Source organism: Lemur catta, chromosome 8 (genome assembly GCF_020740605.2).
Source record: "Lemur catta isolate mLemCat1 chromosome 8, mLemCat1.pri, whole genome shotgun sequence".
In the NCBI taxonomy this organism is placed as follows: Eukaryota; Metazoa; Chordata; class Mammalia; order Primates; family Lemuridae; genus Lemur; species Lemur catta.
Window position 1 is genome coordinate 34,375,359 of NC_059135.1, and position 20,339 is coordinate 34,395,697.

A 20,339-nucleotide genomic window follows, 5' to 3' on the forward strand; every position below is an offset into this window, starting at 1 on the left:
ATACCACTCTATAGATTGGCTTTGTTGTTAGAGTAGTATTTGTTATAATGTGTTCTAAGAAAAACTAATTTCTTGAGATTTTAAAGGATATTATAGTGATGTGGTTCAGAACATGCTACCCCAAAATATGGCACCTTGGCATTTCAGAAAACAGCAGAAACAGGAAGGTCTCTCTGACCTTCACAGTTCTCCCCTGAAGTGGTGCATAAAAGAATTCTCTAACTTTCCTCTAGAGCACAGCATAAGACCCTCATTCCAGAGGGGTCCTCCCTATACTCAGAGATAAGGAATCAAGACACAGGGACACAGAGAAGAATCTGAACAAACAGGCTTTGCTAGGTTTATTACCATTAGATCATACTTTTGTCCTCCAGCCATACTTCTGTACCATAAAAATTTCTGTCCATAAAAATACAGTTTTTCCTGTTTCTTTAGATCTACATTTCTGAAGGCTCTCATATTAAATAAAACTGTATTCTTTTCTCTTGTTAAAAATATTAATATAATAGCCATTCTGATTGGTGTAAGATGATATCCTGTTGTATTAATTTGTATTTCTCTGATTAGTCATGTTGAACATTTTTTTCATATGCTTCTTGGCAAAAATGCTTCATTTCAAAAATTTCTATTTATGTTCTTAACCCACTTTTTAATGGGGTTTTCATGGTTTTTGTTATTTGAGTTCCTTTTAAATTCTGGATATTAGTGTCCTGTCAGATGTATAGTTTGCAAATATTTTCTCCCATTCTGCAGGTTGTATGTTCACTCTGTTGATTATTTTTTTTGTTTTTTGCTGTGCAGAAGCTTTGTAGTTTAAGTTCCATTTGTCTATTACTGTTTTTGTTTTCTGTGCTTTTCAGGTATTGGTCGTGAATTCTTTGCCTAGACCAATGTTCAGAAGAGTTTTCCCTAGGTTTTCTTCTAGTATTTTTATAGTTTCCAGTCTTACATTCATAATTTAATCCATCTGGAGTTGATTTTTGTATATGGTGAGAGATAGGGGTCCAGTTTCATTCTTCTGCATATGGCAATCCAATTTTCCCAGCACCATTTATTCAAAAGGATGTCCTTTCCCCAGTGTATATTCTTATGACTTTGTCAAAGATCAGATGACTGTAAGTGTGTGACTTTATTTCTGGGTTCTCTATTTTGTTCCATTGATCTGTGTGTCAATTTTATACCAATGCCATACTGTTTTTGTTGCTATAGCCTTGCAATATAATTTGAAGTCAGGCAATGTGATTCCTCTTGCTTCATTCATTTTGCTTAAGATGGCTTTGGCTATATGGGCTCTTTTTTGGTTCCATATGAACCTTAGAATTATTTTTTTCTAATTCTATTTTATTATTTCTAATAAAAATGATGATAATTGAACCTGTAGATCACTTTGGAAAGTATGGTCATTTTAATGATATTAATTCTTCTGATCCATAAGCATGGGATGTTTTTCCATTTGTTTATGTCATCTACAATTTCATACATCAGTGTTTTGTAGTTTTCTTTGTAGAGATATTTCAATTCTTTGGTTAAATGTATTCTTAGGTATTTGGAATTGCCTTCTTGATTTGGTTCTTGTCTACATCATTATTGAGGTATAGAAACGCTACTGATTTCTGTACATTGATTTTTGTATCCTGAAACGTTACTGAATTCATTTATCAAATCTAAGAGTTTTTTAGTGGAGGCTTAAGGGTTTTCTATATATAAGATCATATCATCAGCAAACAGGGATAATTTGACTTCCACTTCTCTAGTTTGGCTTTCTTTTATTTTTTTTCTCTTGCCTGATTGCTCTGGAGAGGACTTCCAGTACTATGTGGAATAAGAGTGGTGAAAGTGGGCATCCTTGTCTTATTGCAATTCTTATGGGAATGCTTTCAACTTTTCCCCATTAAATAGGATGTTGGCTGTGAGTTTGTTGTATATGGCCTTTATTATTGTTGTATATGGCATATATGTTGTATATGGCATGTTCCTCATGCCTAGTTTGTTGGGTATTTTTATCATGAAAGTATGCATAATTCTATTGAATGCTTTTTCTAAGTCTATTAAGATGATCATATGGTTTTTGTCTTTAATTCTGTTTATGTATCACATTTATTGATTTGTGTATGTTGAACTGTCCTTGTATTCCTTGTATAAAACTCACTTGATAATAGTGTATTACCCTTTTGATGTGCTGTTAGATTCAATATGCTAGTATTTTGTTGAGGATTTTTGCATCTGTGTTCATCATGGATATTGGTCTATAGTTTTCTTTGTGTCCTTGTCTGTTTTTGGTATCAGGGTGATACTGGCCTAGTCAAATAAGTTAGGGAGAATTCCCTCCACCTCAATTTTTTTTGGAACAGTTTCAAGAGGATTGGTGTTAGGTCTTTGTATGTTTGGTAGAACTCAGCTGTGAATCCATCTGGTCCTGGGCTTTGTTTTTGGGGGAAGTTTTTATTACTGATTAAATTGCACTGCTCATTATTGGTCTGCTCGGGATCTCTATTTCTTCCTAGTTCAATCTTGGGAAGTTTGGAACTAGGAACTATGAATTTATCCATTTTCTCTAGGTTTTCTACTTTGTGAGTGTATAGTTGTTCATAGTTTTCTTTGATGATCTTTTGTATTTCTGTGGTATCAGTTACAAAGTCTCCTTTTTCATTTCTGATTTTGTTTATTTGGATCTTCTTGGTTAATCTAGCTAGTGGTTTATCAATTTTGTTTATCTTTTTGAAGAACCAAGTTTTCATTTCATTGATCCTTTGTATTGGTTTTTTGGTCTCTATTTAATTTAGTTTTGTTCTGATCTTTCTTATCTCTTTTCTTCTGCTAACTTTGGGTTTGGTTTGTTTTTGTTTTTCTAGGTCCTTGAGGTATGATGTTAGATTGTTAATTTGTGATCTTTCTACTTTTTTGAGGTAGCCATTTAATGCTATTATCTTTCCTCTTAGGAATGCTTTTGCTGTATCCCACAGGTTTTGGTATGTTGTGTTTTACCACTTTCATTTGTTTCCAAATTTTTTTAACTTCTATCTTAATTTGTTGATCCAGTGATCATTCAGAAGCATGTTGTTTAATTTCCATGTATTTGTATAATTTCTGAAGTTCCTCTTCATATTGATTTCTAGATTTATTCCACTATTGTCTGAGAAGATACTTGATATGATCTTGATTTAACAAAAATTTTTAAAGACTTGTTTTGTGGCCTAATATGGGTCTATTTTGAAGAATGCTCCATGTGTTGATGAAAAGAACATATATTTTGTAATTGTTGGGCAGAATGTTCTGTAAATGTCTGCTAAATCCATTTGATCCCAAATCCATTTTAAGTCCAATGTTTCTTTGCTGATTTTCTGCACCTTGATTTTTCCCTGAATATATCTTGGGGACTTCTCCATATTAGCTGACTGATCTATTCCTCATTATTTAACCAAATGTTCTTTACAGTTCTTTATAATGGAGAGTAATATAAACCTTTCTTTCCTATATCCCTCCACCTGGACTAAAACCACACCTTTCTGCCTATCTGGATTGGAAACCCTATGCTGTCCACTCCAGCCGGACACTGATGCAAGGTAAGTCTTCCTCAACAATTAGCTCTAAATATGTCCCATTTTATAAATGTTCAGTAGCTTCCAATTATCTATTGTATAAAACTGAATTCCTTTGTCTGCCTTTGTCTATTATGGTTCTGGCTCCAATTTGTCCTCCTAGGCCTATTTACTCCTAACCTTTATTAATAGTCTTTGATATCTGAGGCCTGGTTCAAAAGGATCACCTAGACCAATGAGAGACTCACCACACCTCCCACTCCACCCCAAGCAAGATTCTGAGTTAAACTGATGAAAGGCATTGAAATCAGTGGTGACTAGCTAAAAGGTTGGTTAGATTTAGAGTTGGGAGTGGCCATGAAAGAGCTGTGTACATCCTAAAGTCAGTGTGTGTCCTGACTTGTCAGCTTATTCTGAAGTCCTGAGATCCCTTTTATCTTAAAAAAAAAATCCCCTTTTTAACTTGAGATAGTTTGTGTTTCTTGCAGCTAAGAGAACCTTAACTAGAATCTGGGCACTGAGGAGCCACTGAAGGATTTTATGTTGGAAAGTAGAATGACAGGTGAGACTAAAATCATGAGTTTAATAACATTTAAGGGATGCGTGGAAAAATAAGTCACATGGGGTGGAGACCGAGAGGCCAGATGAATAGGAGGGAACTCAGTGGAAAATGGTGTTACAGAAGACAACAGACAGTGTTTTAAGGAAGAAGTGGCAAATGTAGCAAAAAGATCAAGTAAGACTGAAAATTGTCAATTGGATTTGCTAATTAGGTCAATGGTCACCTTTGCAAGAAAAGTTTTGGGGGGTCGGGATGGGGACAAAAATTACAGTGTGCTGAGGCATGAATAGATGGTGGGGAACTGGACGTAAGGATAGACCACATCTTTAGGAACCCTGACTGAGATGAGAAGGGCTACAGGTGAGAGCTACAGGGAGGATTTTTGAAAAAATGAGTAAGACCTAAGCATATTTATATGCTTTGGGGGAGGGAGGATAGAATGGGAGAGATGGACAGAAACCTTAACTTGATAGAACTAATTTCCTGAAAAGAAAGTTAGGTGGGGAGGATGGGAACTAAAACACAACTAGAGAGATTTGCTTTTGATATCCTCTAAGGATACCAAAGTACAATAATAATGTTTGCTACATGCCAGGCATTGTGCCAAGCACTTTAGCTGTATTCACCGAATTAAGAGTGGATGGAGATGACAAACACAAGAATGAGGAGTTGAAGCAACATGCATATGAAAATCAAAATTATCTCTGCAAATATAAAGATAAACTTATGTACTAAATAATTTACTAAAAGAGGGAAGAGACATAGGGAGCTTAAAGAGTGGTAGTTTGAAGAATAGGAGAGGAAGTTGACCAGAAACATATACAAGTATTTTTGAATAGCAACTCAAATGATTGTGTCATTTTCTCCAGCAGCACTCAGATATACTAGTGTCAGAGCTCAGAGCCAGGCTATATTTACCCAAGGTTGGAAGTTTGTAAGTGGAGTGGAAGAGAAAGACAAAAGTTCAAGGAATTATACAACACTGACAGAGTGGTTGAAGTGATGCTCAGTAGGTTTAGGTTAGATGTAAAAGGAAGTAAAGCCAGAGGGAAGAATGATGGATAGGAAAAAAGAAAGTAAAAAGGTAGGATAGAAAGATTACAAACATAAAGGATGCATCAACTCTCTATCTCACTCCTTTCTGAGTGGACAATGAAGACAGCATGTTGTCACAACTCATGAAAGCCACCAGAAGACTAAGCTCTCATCTTCAAGTTCAGGGATTTCTCCATGTAGCAAAGTCCTCAGGCAGGATAGATTGTTGCTACTGAAAGTGTAATCCACTGACCAGCATCATTGCCATCACCTATGACTTCATCAGAAATACAGAATCTGGGCCCCATCCCAGAACTATTAAATCAGAATTTGTTTTTTAACACAATCTCTAAGTGATTTGTATACACATTAAGTTTAAGAAGCAGTGGGATAGATACATGAGGGAGTGTGGATTCAGCCTGGGTTTGTTTAATATTGTTTATAATATGCTAGGAGAAATAAGCAGCAGACATTCTGTCTGTGATATTTTCGAGCACCCAGACTCAATATATTCTCCTTTTTATCTATAACCTAAATCCAACCCTAAATGGTTACTAATCACTGCACTAACTGGTAATTCCACCCCACCCGAACCCCAGGGGCTCTCTCTTTTATGGGCTCAACAATGTCACACCTTGCTGATCAAAATAGGTCTTTCTTGATATAATCCAGTCATGTTGGTGTAACAAATCTCCAAATTTATGAATTCTACAAATTGTATTTAATTCTATTTCTAGCAATAGAATATAAAAGACATAAAATTCCCAAGTAAACTCACCACCACATAAAGAACTTCATATATGACACATCTTAAATACATATCACTTAACAATTGCCCTCCTGATCAATATTACCCATAGCTTTCTTACCTGTTATCCTGGTCCTTCCAAATTTCTCTCTTTACAAAAAAGGAGTCTGCTTCTTCATTTCCTCATTTCTTTCTCTCTCCATCCACATTCCACACCCACTAGCTAGCTGTATTTGTTTAGACTTGCAACTGTTTCTGGATAGGGTGAACAGAGTATCTTGACTTGCAGAATCACTTCACCTCTCCCTCAAATGGTTTCTTAATCGGCACATCAGGGTGTTGTACAAGATAAACTATAAACTTCCTTTTAGTTTTAAAATTGATTTTATATACCATAACCAAACTTCTCTGCACAGAAAATATACCAGAAAATCAGCCCAGGTGAAATGAAATTCACAGTGCCAAAAGCCACTCTAAGGGGAATTCTGCGGTTAGCTACACACACACCCCATCTGCGACTGGGTCAGCTTGAAAGAGCGATCCCGTGTCTTTCTCCTCATAAACATTCTAGTGTTTTGAAGCTGCTACACACGTGATTATGGTTTTGAGCTCTTGACCCCCGCCTTTGTGCTAACCCGCAATTCTCCAAGAGGAATTAAGTCACTTGAGAGTCCGAGCGGAAGCTTGACGAATTGCCTCCTCACGTTAATGTGGAACCAATTCCCCAAGAGCCGGAGGTTCTGGGGCGCAAGGCAAGTCCGCGTCAAACTGATCACGAAGATACCTGTCGGGGACGTCAGTGCTAATGGATATTTGGGTTCCGTCTTTTAATGATTAACGATGCCTTTTGTGACCCAGGTTTTCATCTTATACCAAGAGCAGAATCTCGTCGGCCTGCTGTTTTTTACTGAGCGGATGCTTTTAAGCTTCTGTTACCTACTGGGCCCAAATTGGCAATCAAAGGGGGGAAAAAAGCCATTTGTTCCCTCCTCAAGCTAACTGGTCCACAGAGCTGTGAATGTGCTCTATTACCGCCTGGAGAACTGAAATTGCGGAGGCCTGAGGCGTTTCAGAATTGAACGGGAAGGGTTTTTAAACTGCTGCAGGGAGAGGTGTTTGCGATGTGACAGCTGATGACCACTGGCCTTTGAAGTCCCTCCTCCCCTCGCCAGGTCCGCTCTCCGTCCTCAGTCGCCTCCCGGCTCTGTCCTCCCCCCAGATAAACCCACCTGACACCCACCTCCAGCCTTTCCTCCCTGCTCGCCTCCAGCGCTCCCGCGCTCCACCCATCCCCCTCTCGATTCCTACTCCCGCTCCTCTTCTTTCCCTCCCGTCTGCCACTCCTCGCCCTTCCCTCCCTCTTTTCCCTCTCTTCGCCTCCTCCCCTTTTTCCTCCCTCACCCTCCAGCCCAGCCCACCCCGCTTTCTCCCTCTTTCCCTTTCCCCCTCAGATTCGCGCTCCCGTTGCAACGCCGCCTCTTCCTTCCACTCCGGGAGAAGCCAGGCGGGAGGGCCCGGGGTCAGCTGCGCGCAGGCGCACTGCGCGGCGGGCGCGCGGGCAGGCCGGGCGTCCACGCAGGCGCGCGCTGCTCGGGCTCGGCTCCCGTGCGGGCGGCCGGACGCTCTCCGCTCCCTCGGTCTGGGCTTGGGGCCCCGCGGCGGAGGCGGCTGCAGAGGCGGCGGTGGCACCATGTTTCTTCACTCAGTCAACCTTGGGAACCTTGCGTTTTATGTCCTCATGGTCTTTATGGCCACCCTGGGACTATGGGATGTCTTTTTCGGCTTTGAGGAGAACAAGTGCAGCATGAGCTACATGTTTGAGTACCCGGAGTATCAGGTGAGAGTCCCCCCTCTCCGCCCCTGGGCGCTGCGAGACTCTGGCCCCCGGTGCCTGGTTCTTCTGCGGGTTCGCGGCGCCTTGGCTCTCGCGCCTCCCCGGCCCCCATCGCATCTCGCATGTGTTTTCTCCGCCCTGGGAGAGTGCAGCCCCCTGCGCTATCCCCCCACCTGCCCTTTGTGTCCTCTCCTCACGGTGGGGTGTTTGATAGATGGTTTCCCAAATCCCGAACACAGGCTCTTCTGCCTGGACGGCCCCAGCCCCGCTCATCCCGAGGGGCAGCCTCAACCCTTCCCCCTAAACCCATCCTTCTGGCGTTCCTGCTTTAACAGGTGCCCCTGGACCCTCCTTTGCTTCCCACGCGCCTAAATTCTCCCCCTCGTGCGCAGTGATTTGCTAGTCAGATTTCGCATTTCTGGAAAGGAACTGAGCGTCTGTTGAGTGTGTATCGGCTAGATAGTTCCAAAGGCTGTGCAGCGACGCCAGGGTTTTTACCTCTGGACGAAAGGGTAGCCTGCTGAGTAATTAAATTGAAAAGTATTTAGCTCCCCCCTCCCCGCAAAGATTTTGCGGATCCTCCTGTTTTGTAGGTTATGGGGCGTGCGTGTGTGTGCATACCTGTGTTTATGCATATCGCCTAGCAGCGGGGCGTTTTACCAGCTGCATTTAAAATCTATTTCATGGTGCTGTTTTTGTTTGCTCACTGTGTTTGGAATTTGAGAGAGACTTGGCCCTTCTCTCTCTCCACCCCCACCTCTTCCATTCCATTTTGAATGTTTTCAATCAATTGCTTCGTTGGTTCGACATAGTAGAATCTAGAATTTCATTCATGACCAGCTGTAAAAAGAGGTGGTGACAAATTACACAACTATCCAAAGAAATTTCTTCCAAATGATTCTTTCATTTCTAAATATATCTCTTAATTATGGAATACCTATTATAACGATAACTCCCTTCCAAAAAATGTATACGTGCTATAATACATATTGATAAAATACATTTTTTTAAGTATGCTTTTAACACCATAGCAGACTTTTTTTCTTTAGGATGAAGGATGTAAGTCGGGATTGCTTCTATATTATGGAGGGAGTATATTACTTGATTAAGCTGCTATAATTTAGATCTTAAAACTACTTAAGGTTTAAATTGCTGAAGAGCATCCTTTCCCATGGGCCAGATTCTAATCAGTTAAGATTTCATTTGAGATCCTTACCTTGGTTTTGCATCAGTGGATAAGGGAGGGGAAATATTTGATTACTGATGCTATTGAAGGAGAAGATTTCAACATGTTACTGGTGTCTCTGTTCACGTCTAAGCAAATATGCTAGGATATGTTGGTTTATGTTTATCAGAGGCTATATAGTTAAATATATGGGCTTTTAGTTTAGTTTTTTAAATTGAAAATAGAGCTATTGTAATCCATCTTCATTTTTCATGGTTTAATAACTAGGAAACTCCCAATAGATTGAAGTAGATCACTTTAGTTTTGTACTGCTTTGAAGAGTTTAGTTCAGATAAAATCATTTTGGAGCAATACAGTACGAATTCCCAGTTATTTTTAGTTTGCCCAAAATTATTGAAGCTATTTTAATATCTGCAGTAGTAGAAATTGTTTTCCTTCGTGTTGAGAACAAAGCATATGGACCTCACAGATGTATTTCCTGCCTCATAAAATTGGAAAGACAGAAAATTAGTGTTGCTAATGCAAAAGAGCTATTTGGGGGTTTGTTGTTCAGTAGTCTGTATTTAGTTATTTTGGTTTAATTTGCTTTTTGAGTGGTTTATACTTCTGTTAATAATTTGTTAGTACAGTAATAATTACAGTGGCAGAAGTTTTTGATCCACAATTTTAGCAGATTTTATTTTTATTATGTAAAAAGCTGTTAATTTATGACAGTATTTATATTTGATTCTTAGTCTTTATTTTGCACACCGGTGAGGTCATGTTATTTTACAAGTACAGTTAAAACCTGCTTATAGAAATAAGTCATTTTAAATATAGTGAGATTTCTGGATAAATGAGGTCATTCTGTTAAGAACCAAATGGTTTTTTGAATAAAAACGTTCTAAAGAGATTTTATATATTGCTTACTTTTAATTATATTTATAGTGAGTTCTTTAATTGTTCACAGGTTGATAACCAGTGTGTGGGATGTCTTAGTCATTGGGTTTCCTTCTCTTTCTTGATGCCTTTCTTTTTTACTGCTCATTTGTATGTTCTTTAGCCAGCCAGCAGAGAAAATGGAAAGGTAGTTGAAATATACTCAGTTTTATTTCCCCGTTTTTAAAAAAATATGGCGCAGAAATTTGAAACTCTTTGCAAAAATGAAGCTTGGAATTTAAAATTGTTTGATTATCCATATGCATCTTCTGCCCCTGGTTTTCCTAGATTCACTTATTCAGAGTTAATTGAACATCTCGCAAACATATTGCAAGCCTACCAGGCAAAATATACTCTATCCCATAAAGTTTCTTGCCTTATTATGACACCAAGGCAAAACTTTTATTTGGCAACAGTTTTAGGCAAATTGCAGAATTTGAGAAGAAACATCTGAGTTGTTTTCTCTCATAACAGTAATTTGTTTTGCTATGGCTGTCTTCATATGTGTGACCTAATGGTTGCTCTTTGAAAGGAAATATTAACATTGAAAATGTGAATCATATATTTTGTTAAGTGTGATGTGTATTTAGTAAGTCATTTATTGAATAACTACTCTGTGCAAGATATGTCTAGATACTTGGTATAGGGGAGAGTGAATTAGAGATAAATCAGACCTTGTGTCCTTAATTTGTCTTTATAATACAATGGGGAAAAGAGGAATGCAATGTATAGTAACAATATAATGTACTAAGTGTTATAATTTCACTACAAGAGTATGTACAAAGTTCTTCACAGAAGAGGAAGCATCTGAGTTTGTCTTGGATATTAAAATGGTTTAGACAAGATGCAGTGAATTGGGCCAAGGCGGGTGTGTAGTTCATAAGGTACAGAAACAAGAAAATTGCAGGCATATGTGAAGGTGGGAAGGCACCAGGACACATTGCATGAGAAGTATTTATAATGTATTACCATTTATGTAAAAAGGAAAAAATAATCTATACACGTATTTGCTTGTGGATATGTAAAATATTTCTGGAAGCATACACAAGCTAAAAGCACTGGTTGCCTTCTGGGGTAGGGGAACTGGATGGTTAAAGGACCAGGGGTAAGAGAGCTCTTTTTCAGTGTATATCCTTTTGAATCTTGAATTTTTCGACATATTAAAAACAAATTTTAAAACATGGCGTGTGTAAGTTAAAAAAAAATAGGTAAGAATAACTAGAGCCAGATTTTAAAGGATAGCTCTCTCTTAAGCCTTTGTTATCTACACATGCAGTGAGGAAACACATACAGTGTGTATTTTTGCAGGGTATTTCTTGACAGCAGTATGGACTGTAGATTGTAGCAGGGAGAGATACCAGTCTTAAAGATTCAGTTGTTTCTAGGGGTTTTTTTTGTTTTTTTTTTTTTTAATTAAACTGGAATTCCTAGGACTATTCTTACAGGTGGGGTGAGCAAAGGGCTGAGAGCTCTTTGTAAGAGCTTCAAAACTGTCTTCATTTATCTTGATCAAAATCTTTTTTTTTCTTTTTGGTTATAGAGATGAAACTTGTTTTTAGTTTTAATTCATAATTAGATAATATATATCATAAAGTAAAGATTTTAGTTTCTTAACTCAGTATTTTTCTAACACTTGAGAGTTAGCATTTTTGTCTTTTCAAAGGGGTTTAGGTTAGAGATGAGAAGGGCCTCTTCTAAGGCAGAATTGAGGAAGGGCAGACAGCAGAGGCAGGATTGTGGAAGTTAAGACTTAAGTGTAAAAAGTAATTGATCTTAATATGGAATGGCGCTTTGCTCATTTAAAATAAACTATATAAAATAATCAATTTATATTGGAGTCCTGTTGCTTATGAATATTTTCTTTTTAAACCCTTGACCCTATTCTGTTGTCTCTTCAAAATCCTTTTTGTATGCCTACACTCTTTCTGTCAGTCTGGTCCATTACCTTTCCTATGTCTTCCTGCCACTTACTTCCAACTTGAACTCTGTCTGGAAAGGCAGTTTTGCCATTTGCCTACACTCCCTCCTTTCTTGTCCCACCTTTGTTTTGTTCCACTTCTTTTTTCTATCTCTATACTTTTTTTGTTAACTCTGTATACATTCATATTTTTTAAAATGTTATTTTTCACTACAAAAATTGCTTTCAGAATAGTATTTTATGAAATACATCAATTATTTTTTTGCTTGCTTTTCTGTCTCCAGAGAATTAAATATTTATTTTTAAATATATTTGATAGTTTCCTATTCTTCTGAGTTAATTTTTAACTCGTTCAAACTTTGTTTAGCGACTGTACTAAAAAGACTAATGATCTAATATGCATGTACTACTATTATGTCAAATGGTACACTAAATTGGGAGGAATTAAGAAACTGTTTCTTTGGTCTCTTACACTTTCTGTTTGCTTAATTTGTACTGAAAGAAATAAACAATTGTGTCATTTTCGTTTTTTATTGTATACTGCGCATAACCAATACTGTGACTAATTTGGATTGAAGTACATATATGCATATATAAAGCAAATAGGTTAGCATCTCTGTATTTTGAGTAGTTGAGGAAATAACTGAAGTTGCTGATATTTAAGCAATAAGTTCACAGTCTCTACAGATGTTTCCATGGTGTTATTGGCACAGATTGTTTATGCTAATATCCTCAAAGGAATATTCAGGAAAGCGTATGAATGATAAGAATTCTGTTGTTTTTAGAACAATGAAGTTTTTCAGTAGTCATTAACAACATTTACAGTTTTTAAATTTCATTCAGTAGTTGAAATTTTTTATCAAGCACATACTACATGTACAGCACTACTTAATCTATTGATGTCTACTTAAATAAGTAACGTTACCCTCCAATGTAATTGGTTTCATTTTATATGGTTTCTACCCTTTGGGAAAAAAGAAGGAGCAGAAGAGTTTATACTTTACTACCTCTTTTAGAAATGCCTACCTTTTGGGGATGACATTAAGACCTAATTTTTATTATGTTGAAAAAATTCATGTGAACTACTGGCTCATTTCATATACAATAATATGAATTGCAGAGTAGTTTAAGGCATACTGACAAACCACACACCTGGTCTATGAAAACTGAAACAGATGCTAATTCACTGGAATGTTTATGGTAAGAAGAGTGTACATGTCTTGACCAAAACATGACTAAGTTTCAGATTAATTTGTTAAGCATATTGTAGGTCAAAGCATCTGAAGTTAAGAGGTCAGAAAGCTACATTATAAAACAAACTTACTTTCTTTTGAAGATGTAACAGCTGGAATATATAGTTGGGCCTACATAAAAGGAGAGACATTACAAAACAGTTAAAAATGGCAAAAGAATTGATTGGATGGTAGGAAGCCTTTATAATTTCTAACTATAACTCATACTGATCCTAAATTAAATGCATTTCCAATTATGTCAACATGTAACTTCCTGACATATGCTAGTGTTTTTCTGCCTTGTTGGTGGCCACTTTGAGTAATTTGTATTTGTTAGAATTTCAGGTAGTTTCTTTTTATGCTTTCCTGAAGACTTCATGGTTCAAAATTCACATAATTCAAGACTAATTCTCTATATGAATAAACTACAAGTAGAACTTGTTTTGTGCATTAAGTGGTTTTAACATCAGTAATATTTTTATATTGTACTATTTCAAATTTGTATAATTCAGAATTGTATACAATGAGGCCGAATGTATTAATAAAACTGATTAAAGTGAAACTGCATTTTTATTTTTTTGATGTAGAAAATCGAACTTCCAAAGAAACTGGCAAAACGCTATCCAGCATATGAGTTATATCTTTACGGAGAAGGATCATATGCTGAGGAACACAAAATTCTCCCTTTGACAGGTATTCCAGTTCTCTTTCTTCCTGGTAATGCTGGAAGTTATAAGCAAGGTAAGTTTTGGAAGTAAATTTTGAAAGCTGTCAAGAATTTGAATCATATACATACTTACGGAATCAAATGAAGTGCATGAAATGCATACTCTTGTGTTAAGTACTGTGTTAGGCTTACTGGGAGACCAAATATGTGACATTTTTTCTGAGAGAGAATACATGTGAGAAGTACTTAGAAAAGAAGATTTGAAGACCACTTTGCAAAGAGTAAGAAGGAGAAAAAGAATAAGTTGGAGTGGAGTGGGATAATAAGTGGTGTAGGAGTTCAGGAATCAGCAGAGGAAACAAGTTTATATTGGAAATGGAGGGTACAGAGAACAGAACCTGAAGCATTGATTAGGCTTATGTTATGCCGAACAAGAAAGGAGATTGGACTCTTTCTTTTGGAGTTATTTAAGTTAGCTTTAGAGTACTGGGGGGAACACAGAAAGATGAGGGTAGGGAAATTATATGTACAGATGCCAACTTGGTGTTGGCTTGGTGATATATTAACAGCAGTTATTTCTGGCATAACAACCAAGTAATCTGAAAGTAATTTTGTTTTCAACTAAAATCTGCTTAGTTATTAAATGGACTAGAATTGTTATATAATGAAACTAGAATTGTTTCAATATGTATGATTACATATTTATTCATCTAGCAAATATTTATAGAGTACATACCATGAGCCAGGCAATATTCCAGGTATTAGGGATCCAAAGCAGACGAAGACAGATAAAATCCCTCCCTCATCAAGCTTACATTCTTATTGGGAAGACAACCATCAAACAAATAGTAATGTTAAAAGCTCCAAAGAAAATAAAACAGAGTAAGAGGATAGAGGATAAACAGGGTCAGGAGGCCACTGTGAAGAGAACATTTGCAGAGAGGCTTGAATGTAGCAAGGAATTTTATGTGGCCCTGAGTCAGTAATATGCTTGGTGCCTTTAAGGTCACTATGACTAGAGAAAGTGAAAAGAGAAGAGAATGAAAAAGTAGCCATATATTATATCATATTATATTATATTATATTAGCTGTAGAAAAGACTTTGAATGAATTTTGATTGAAGTATGATGGGAGGATTTTGGGTAAGAAATGATCTGATTTTTTTGTTAATTGTTATATTTGGATTTTACACACATATAGAGAAATACATAGATATAGATATTCAGTTAAAAGTTACTGTAAAGTGAACACCCATGGAACCAAAACCCAGGTCAAGAAGTAGAAGATTGCCAGCATCCTGGAACCCCCTTATGTGCCCCTTCATGATTAAAACACCGTCCCTTATTTCTGGACATAATCACAATCCTTTTAGGTGGTAATTTCCTTAACTTTCTTTATAGTTTTAGTACATAAGTATGCATCTCTGTACAGTCTATTTATTTGGGGCTGTTTTTAAACTTTGTAATATAAATAGTCATTCAGTATGTTTTATTTTGTATGTGGCTTCTTCCACTCAGCATTGTCTTTAAAATTCATCCAAGTTGTTACGGGAGCTATGATTCATTCATTTTCCTTACTCCATATTATTCTGTTGTATGACTGTACCATAGTCTGTCCATTCTGTCTTTGGACATTTGAGTTGTTTACATATATTGGCAATTACAAATAGTGAATCTTCTTCTGTATGTATCTTGGAGCACATAAGCGCATGTTTTTATAAAATGTGTATCTCAGAGTATAATTCCATGTCACAGGTTATGTGTATCCTTTTATCTTTACTGGTTATACTAATTTATATTCCCACAAACGATACATTATACTTGCCTTTGCTCCACATCCTTGACAACATTGGAATTGTCAGATTTAAAAATGTTAACCAGTCTGGTAGGTGGGATTTACTTTTAAAAAATGATCACTCTGCCTTTGCTGTGAAAAAAATATGTTATAAAAGGGCAAGAGTGGCAGCAGGAAAGGTACTAAACATCAATAGTCATCAGAGAAATACAAATCTAAATTAGATACCAGGAGGAGGGAAGCGGCAAAAACCTACCTAATGGGTACAATGAACACTATTTGGGTGATGAGCACACTTATACCCATGACTCAAGCATTGCAAAAGCGATCCATGTAACTAAAAATATTTTTGTAACCCCTTAATACTTTGAAATTAAAAAAAGTGATTTCAGGAAAAAGATACCACTTCATACCTATTAGGATAGCTATAATAAAAAAGATAGATAACAACTATTGGTGAAGATGTGGAGAAACTGGAAATGTCATACATTGCTGGTGGGAACATAAAATGGTACAGCCACTTTGGAAAACTGTTTGGTAGTTCTTCAGAATATTAAACACAGAGCTATCATGTGGCCCAACAATTTCACTCCTAGGTATCTACCCAAGAAAAATAAACATACACCCACACAAAAACTGGTATATAAATGTTTATAGCAGCACTATTCATAATAACCAAAAGTGGAAACCATTTAAATGTGCATCAGCTGATAAATGGATGAATAAAATATGATATCCATGTAACGGAACATTATTCAGTAATGAAGAGGAATGAATTACTGATACATGCTACAACATGGAAGAACCTTGAAAACATGAAGAGTGAAAAAAGCCAGTCAAAAGAACACACATGTTATATGATCCTATTTATGTATGAGTTGTCTAAAAAAGGCAAATCCATAGGGACAGAAAGTAGATTATTGCTTGCCATGGGTTGGGAGGAGTGGGGACATGGGGAGTGACTGCTAGTGGACAAAGATTTTGTTTTTGGGGTGATTAAAAAGTGTCTAACATTAGATTTCAGAGATGGTTGTACAGTATATACCAGATATGGTAAATATACTAAAAACCATTGAATTGTATACTTTACAAAGTGAGTTATACAATATGTGAATTATAGTGTGTGTGTGGTATATGTTTTTAGAAAATGGAATGGCAAACAGAGGTATTTTGTTTGCTAAACTATATGCCTCAATTTTTACACCACTTAATTTAATTAATTCACAGTAAATTTTGTTAAAGGGTTTGCAAAACAGCAATGAGAAAAAAAATGAAAGCACGGAAACCAGTTAGGAAACTGTAGAGTAGTTCAGGCAAGATATGATGGTGTTTGGATTAGGAAGGGAGCCGTAGAAATGATGAGAAGCTTCGACTGGGGATATATTGGGAAGGTAGAGCAAGGCAGAACTTGCTGATGTCATGTGTAAGAGAAAGAGACAAATTAAGCATGAGTATCTAAACCAAGTGATGAGCAGACATTTCCTGTAGGAACTTTCTCATTCTTAAAATCCTCAATAAGTGTCAAAAAATTTTCATTTCTCATTCTTCAAAGAATCTTTCCCTTCTCTTTTAGCTAGTGTCACCCGTACTGAAAGGAAAGCTGGTAGAGAATGAGTGACCTGTTCACTTTTTGTTTATTTAATTTTAAAAATATTTAGGGTACACTTACTATGTTTAAGGCATATATGGTTGCTAGGTTAGTTTGTTCTTCTAAATTGGTACTATTAGTGGATTTCATCCTGAAATAGATGGTTTATATTCATGATGTGGGATACAGTTATTTATTAAGAAACTTTGAAGAAAGACTGGATGAAACTTCTAAAAATTTTAATTTGCACTTCACTCTTTTCCTCTGTAGTTCGTTCTATTGGCTCTATTGCTCTTAGAAAAGCAGAAGACATTGACTTCAAGTACCACTTTGACTTCTTTAGTGTGAACTTCAATGAAGAACTGGTGGCACTGTATGGTGGAAGTCTTCAGAAGCAGACCAAGTTTGTACATGAATGCATTAAAACAATTCTCAAACTCTACAAGGTAAGAGATAAGTGTGCAAATTAATAGTGGTACTACCTATAAGCATCTTTTCTTCAGTATATTTTATATCATATATTTGTTTATATGGAAGTTGAAGCATAGATAGCACAAAGGTCTTTTTTGTTTTTTGGTTAGAGTCTGTCATCTTGAAATCAGTGGTGGTTTTGAGGTTTAAGTTGAATTTTCAAAAAACCTTTCTTGTGAATTCAGGGGAAATTTTTTTAACTATATATGTAAATTAGGAGTACAGTTCATTTCCTAAAAACTATTGGTGTAGATTGCTGCTTTTAGACATGAGTAAGTAACTAGTACTAGAGTAGGGCGCCTGCATATGTAAACAACTGTAAAACTGGTCAAGATATCTGAAGCACATGTTCTGAGATGTTGGACAACCAAGCAGCAAAGGACCGTGATCCCTGGAAGAAGTAAGCTCCATGACTGCCCTGGATTTCTGCCTGGAAGCATTTTCCAGGCCGTGAGGCAAGTAGGTAGAGATCAAGCAGAGCACATCAATGTCACTCATCTGAAGAAGGCAGAGAATTTGAATTTGGGGTTACTAAAGTGGGCTAGGTGGGACAGGGTATGAGAAAGAAGAAAATGATGCAGAGAAAGAGCTCTAAAAAAGTTTCATTTTTCAATCTTTGGATGCGATGCTCTATATACAGAGGGCAAGAAGCTATAAGACGGTGGCATACCAAGGAGGAACTGGTAGGGTATGTCCACCTCGGGTGTAAGAAATAAGAGAAAATACATGTTTTAGAGAAATTTAAAAGAACAGTAAAACAGACTAAAAATCATTTTGTGCCAGCAATTCTAAATAATGTCAGGGATAAAATATAGCTACCTGCTGGGGTGAACCAATTCCTCCCTTGGTCATGCTGCTATACAAATCCTGGAGAAAACAGCTGGTGGGGAATTGTAAGCTGAATTGAAATTTCAGAGGCCATGTGGTGCTGGGAAACATATGTGCTAGAGTAGAAGGACCTATCTGACCCCAGTAGACATTCATTTGAGACCTCAGAAAGAACACGATTTAGGAAGAGGATGCCATAGCCCTAAAGTACGAGGTACTTTAGTTTCCATCTGAACAATGCTTAAATATAAGCCTCAAAAATATCAAACAAAGTTAAGGATTTAAAGTAAATCCTAAGGATTTAAAGTAAATACCCATAACATAGGAACAAATGGGGCATCTCAACAGAGACATGAAACTATAAACAAAACAAAAGGGAAATCTAGAGCTGAAACAATACATATCAGAAATCAAAAATTCACTAGATAGGCTTAAACCAGATTGAACACTACAGAAAAAGACATCACTGGGTTTGAAGACAGGATGATAAACACTATCCAAACTGAAACGTAGATGATAGAATGAAAATAACAGTACTTCAGTAACATGTGGGTCAGTCTAATACATGTATAATTGGAATCTCAGAAGAAAGGAAAGAGAAATAATGGAGGAAAACATATTCAAAGAATTAATGGCCCCAAATATTCCAATTTTGATTAAAAAATTTTAACCCACAGATACAAGAAGGTCAATGAAAGTCAAGCAGGAGAAACACAACAATAATCATAGTCAAATTGCTGAAAACCAAAATAAAGAGAAAATCCTAAAAATAGAGAAAAACCATTTACTTACAGGAAAAATAATAAAAATTACCACTAATTTCTCATTAGAAATAATGAAAGCCAAAAACAGTTTAGAATAACATCTTAAAGGTCTTGGGGTGGGAGGAGGGGGATTCTCAACCTAAAATTGTATATCCAGCAAAAATGTCCTTTAAAAATGAAGGCAAAATAAACATATTGTCAGAGTAAAAAAAAAAATCTCTGGTAGTTTTGTCACCAGTAGAAGGAAATAGAAAAATACAAAATTACTATCAGGGGAACAGCATAGTAATTGCTGCAGACGAGTTGTACCAATGGATGCTAAAGTTAGTGGATGAAAATTTGAGGAGAAAGAGGATATTCACATAGTCTCAAAGTATTACTTATAAAACATTTGTCACCTACAAAGGAAAGGAATTATTTTACAGTGGAAAAATCCGGCAGATATACCATCTTAACCAAGGTTAATATTACCAGTAATAAAGCATCAATACTGTGAACCCCCTTGACATGATACACTGAGAAGAATGCAACATCATTTCTGTGGTATTATTTCCAAAAGTTCATAACCTCATTCTAATCATGAGAAAACTTCAGACAAACCCAAATTGAGAGACAACAACACAATAACTTCAAAAGTATGAAGGTCATAAAAAACAAGGAAAGATTGGAAAATTCTCACAGATCATAGGAGACTAAATGCAAGGTGGGGTACTAGATGGAATCCAGAAAAAGTGCATTAGAGGAAGAACTGGTGAAATATAAATAAGGTCTGCAGTTTAGTTGATCCTGTTATACTAATGCTAATTTCCTGATTTGGGTAATTGAGTTTCGTTATGTGAAATGTGAACATCGGGGGAAGTTGGCTAAGGGGTGTATATGGGAACTCTGTATTATTTTTATACCTTTTCTTAATTAGTTCAAAATAAAAAGGTAAAAAAAAATTCTTTACAGCAAAAAAAAGCATTATGAGGTTTATAATTTATTTAGAAGAAAATATTTGACAATAATGGTGAAAAGGATTGGAAATAGGAGTAAATAGAATTATTCTGCTACAAGGTTCTGTGAAGTGGTGTGATATTAATTCATGGTAGACTAATAAGTTTAAGATCACATATTGTAATTTCTAGAGTAAACAAAAAAGGAGATATAGCCAAAGAACAAATGGAAAAAACATAATGGAACATTAAAAAAATTCAATCCAACATCATACTCAATAAGAAAAAAACTGAAAGCTTTTCTTCTAAGATCAGAAACA

The 20,339-nt window shown here is 36.4% G+C and overlaps 1 protein-coding gene across 3 annotated transcripts in view; it reads left to right on the forward strand.

Annotated features, from left to right (window-relative positions):
* The first annotated feature begins 3,544 nt into the window (after positions 1-3,544).
* PGAP1 (post-GPI attachment to proteins inositol deacylase 1) overlaps positions 3,545-20,339 on the forward strand; it is a 71,581-nt gene continuing 54,786 nt past the window's right edge. The window contains exons 1-3 of one of the 3 annotated variants that reach the window (XM_045558964.1): positions 3,545-3,563; positions 13,560-13,713; positions 17,292-17,467. Coding sequence is in view for 1 of the 3 variants with exons in the window: in XM_045558963.1 (XP_045414919.1) it covers positions 7,575-7,721; positions 13,560-13,713; positions 17,292-17,467 (477 nt within the window). In the remaining 2 variants the exon portion in view is untranslated. Of the gene's footprint in view, positions 3,564-4,065; positions 4,102-7,454; positions 7,722-13,559; positions 13,714-17,291; positions 17,468-20,339 lie in introns of those variants that run through there. The other 2 variants (XM_045558966.1, XM_045558963.1) reach the window with 2 other exon arrangements.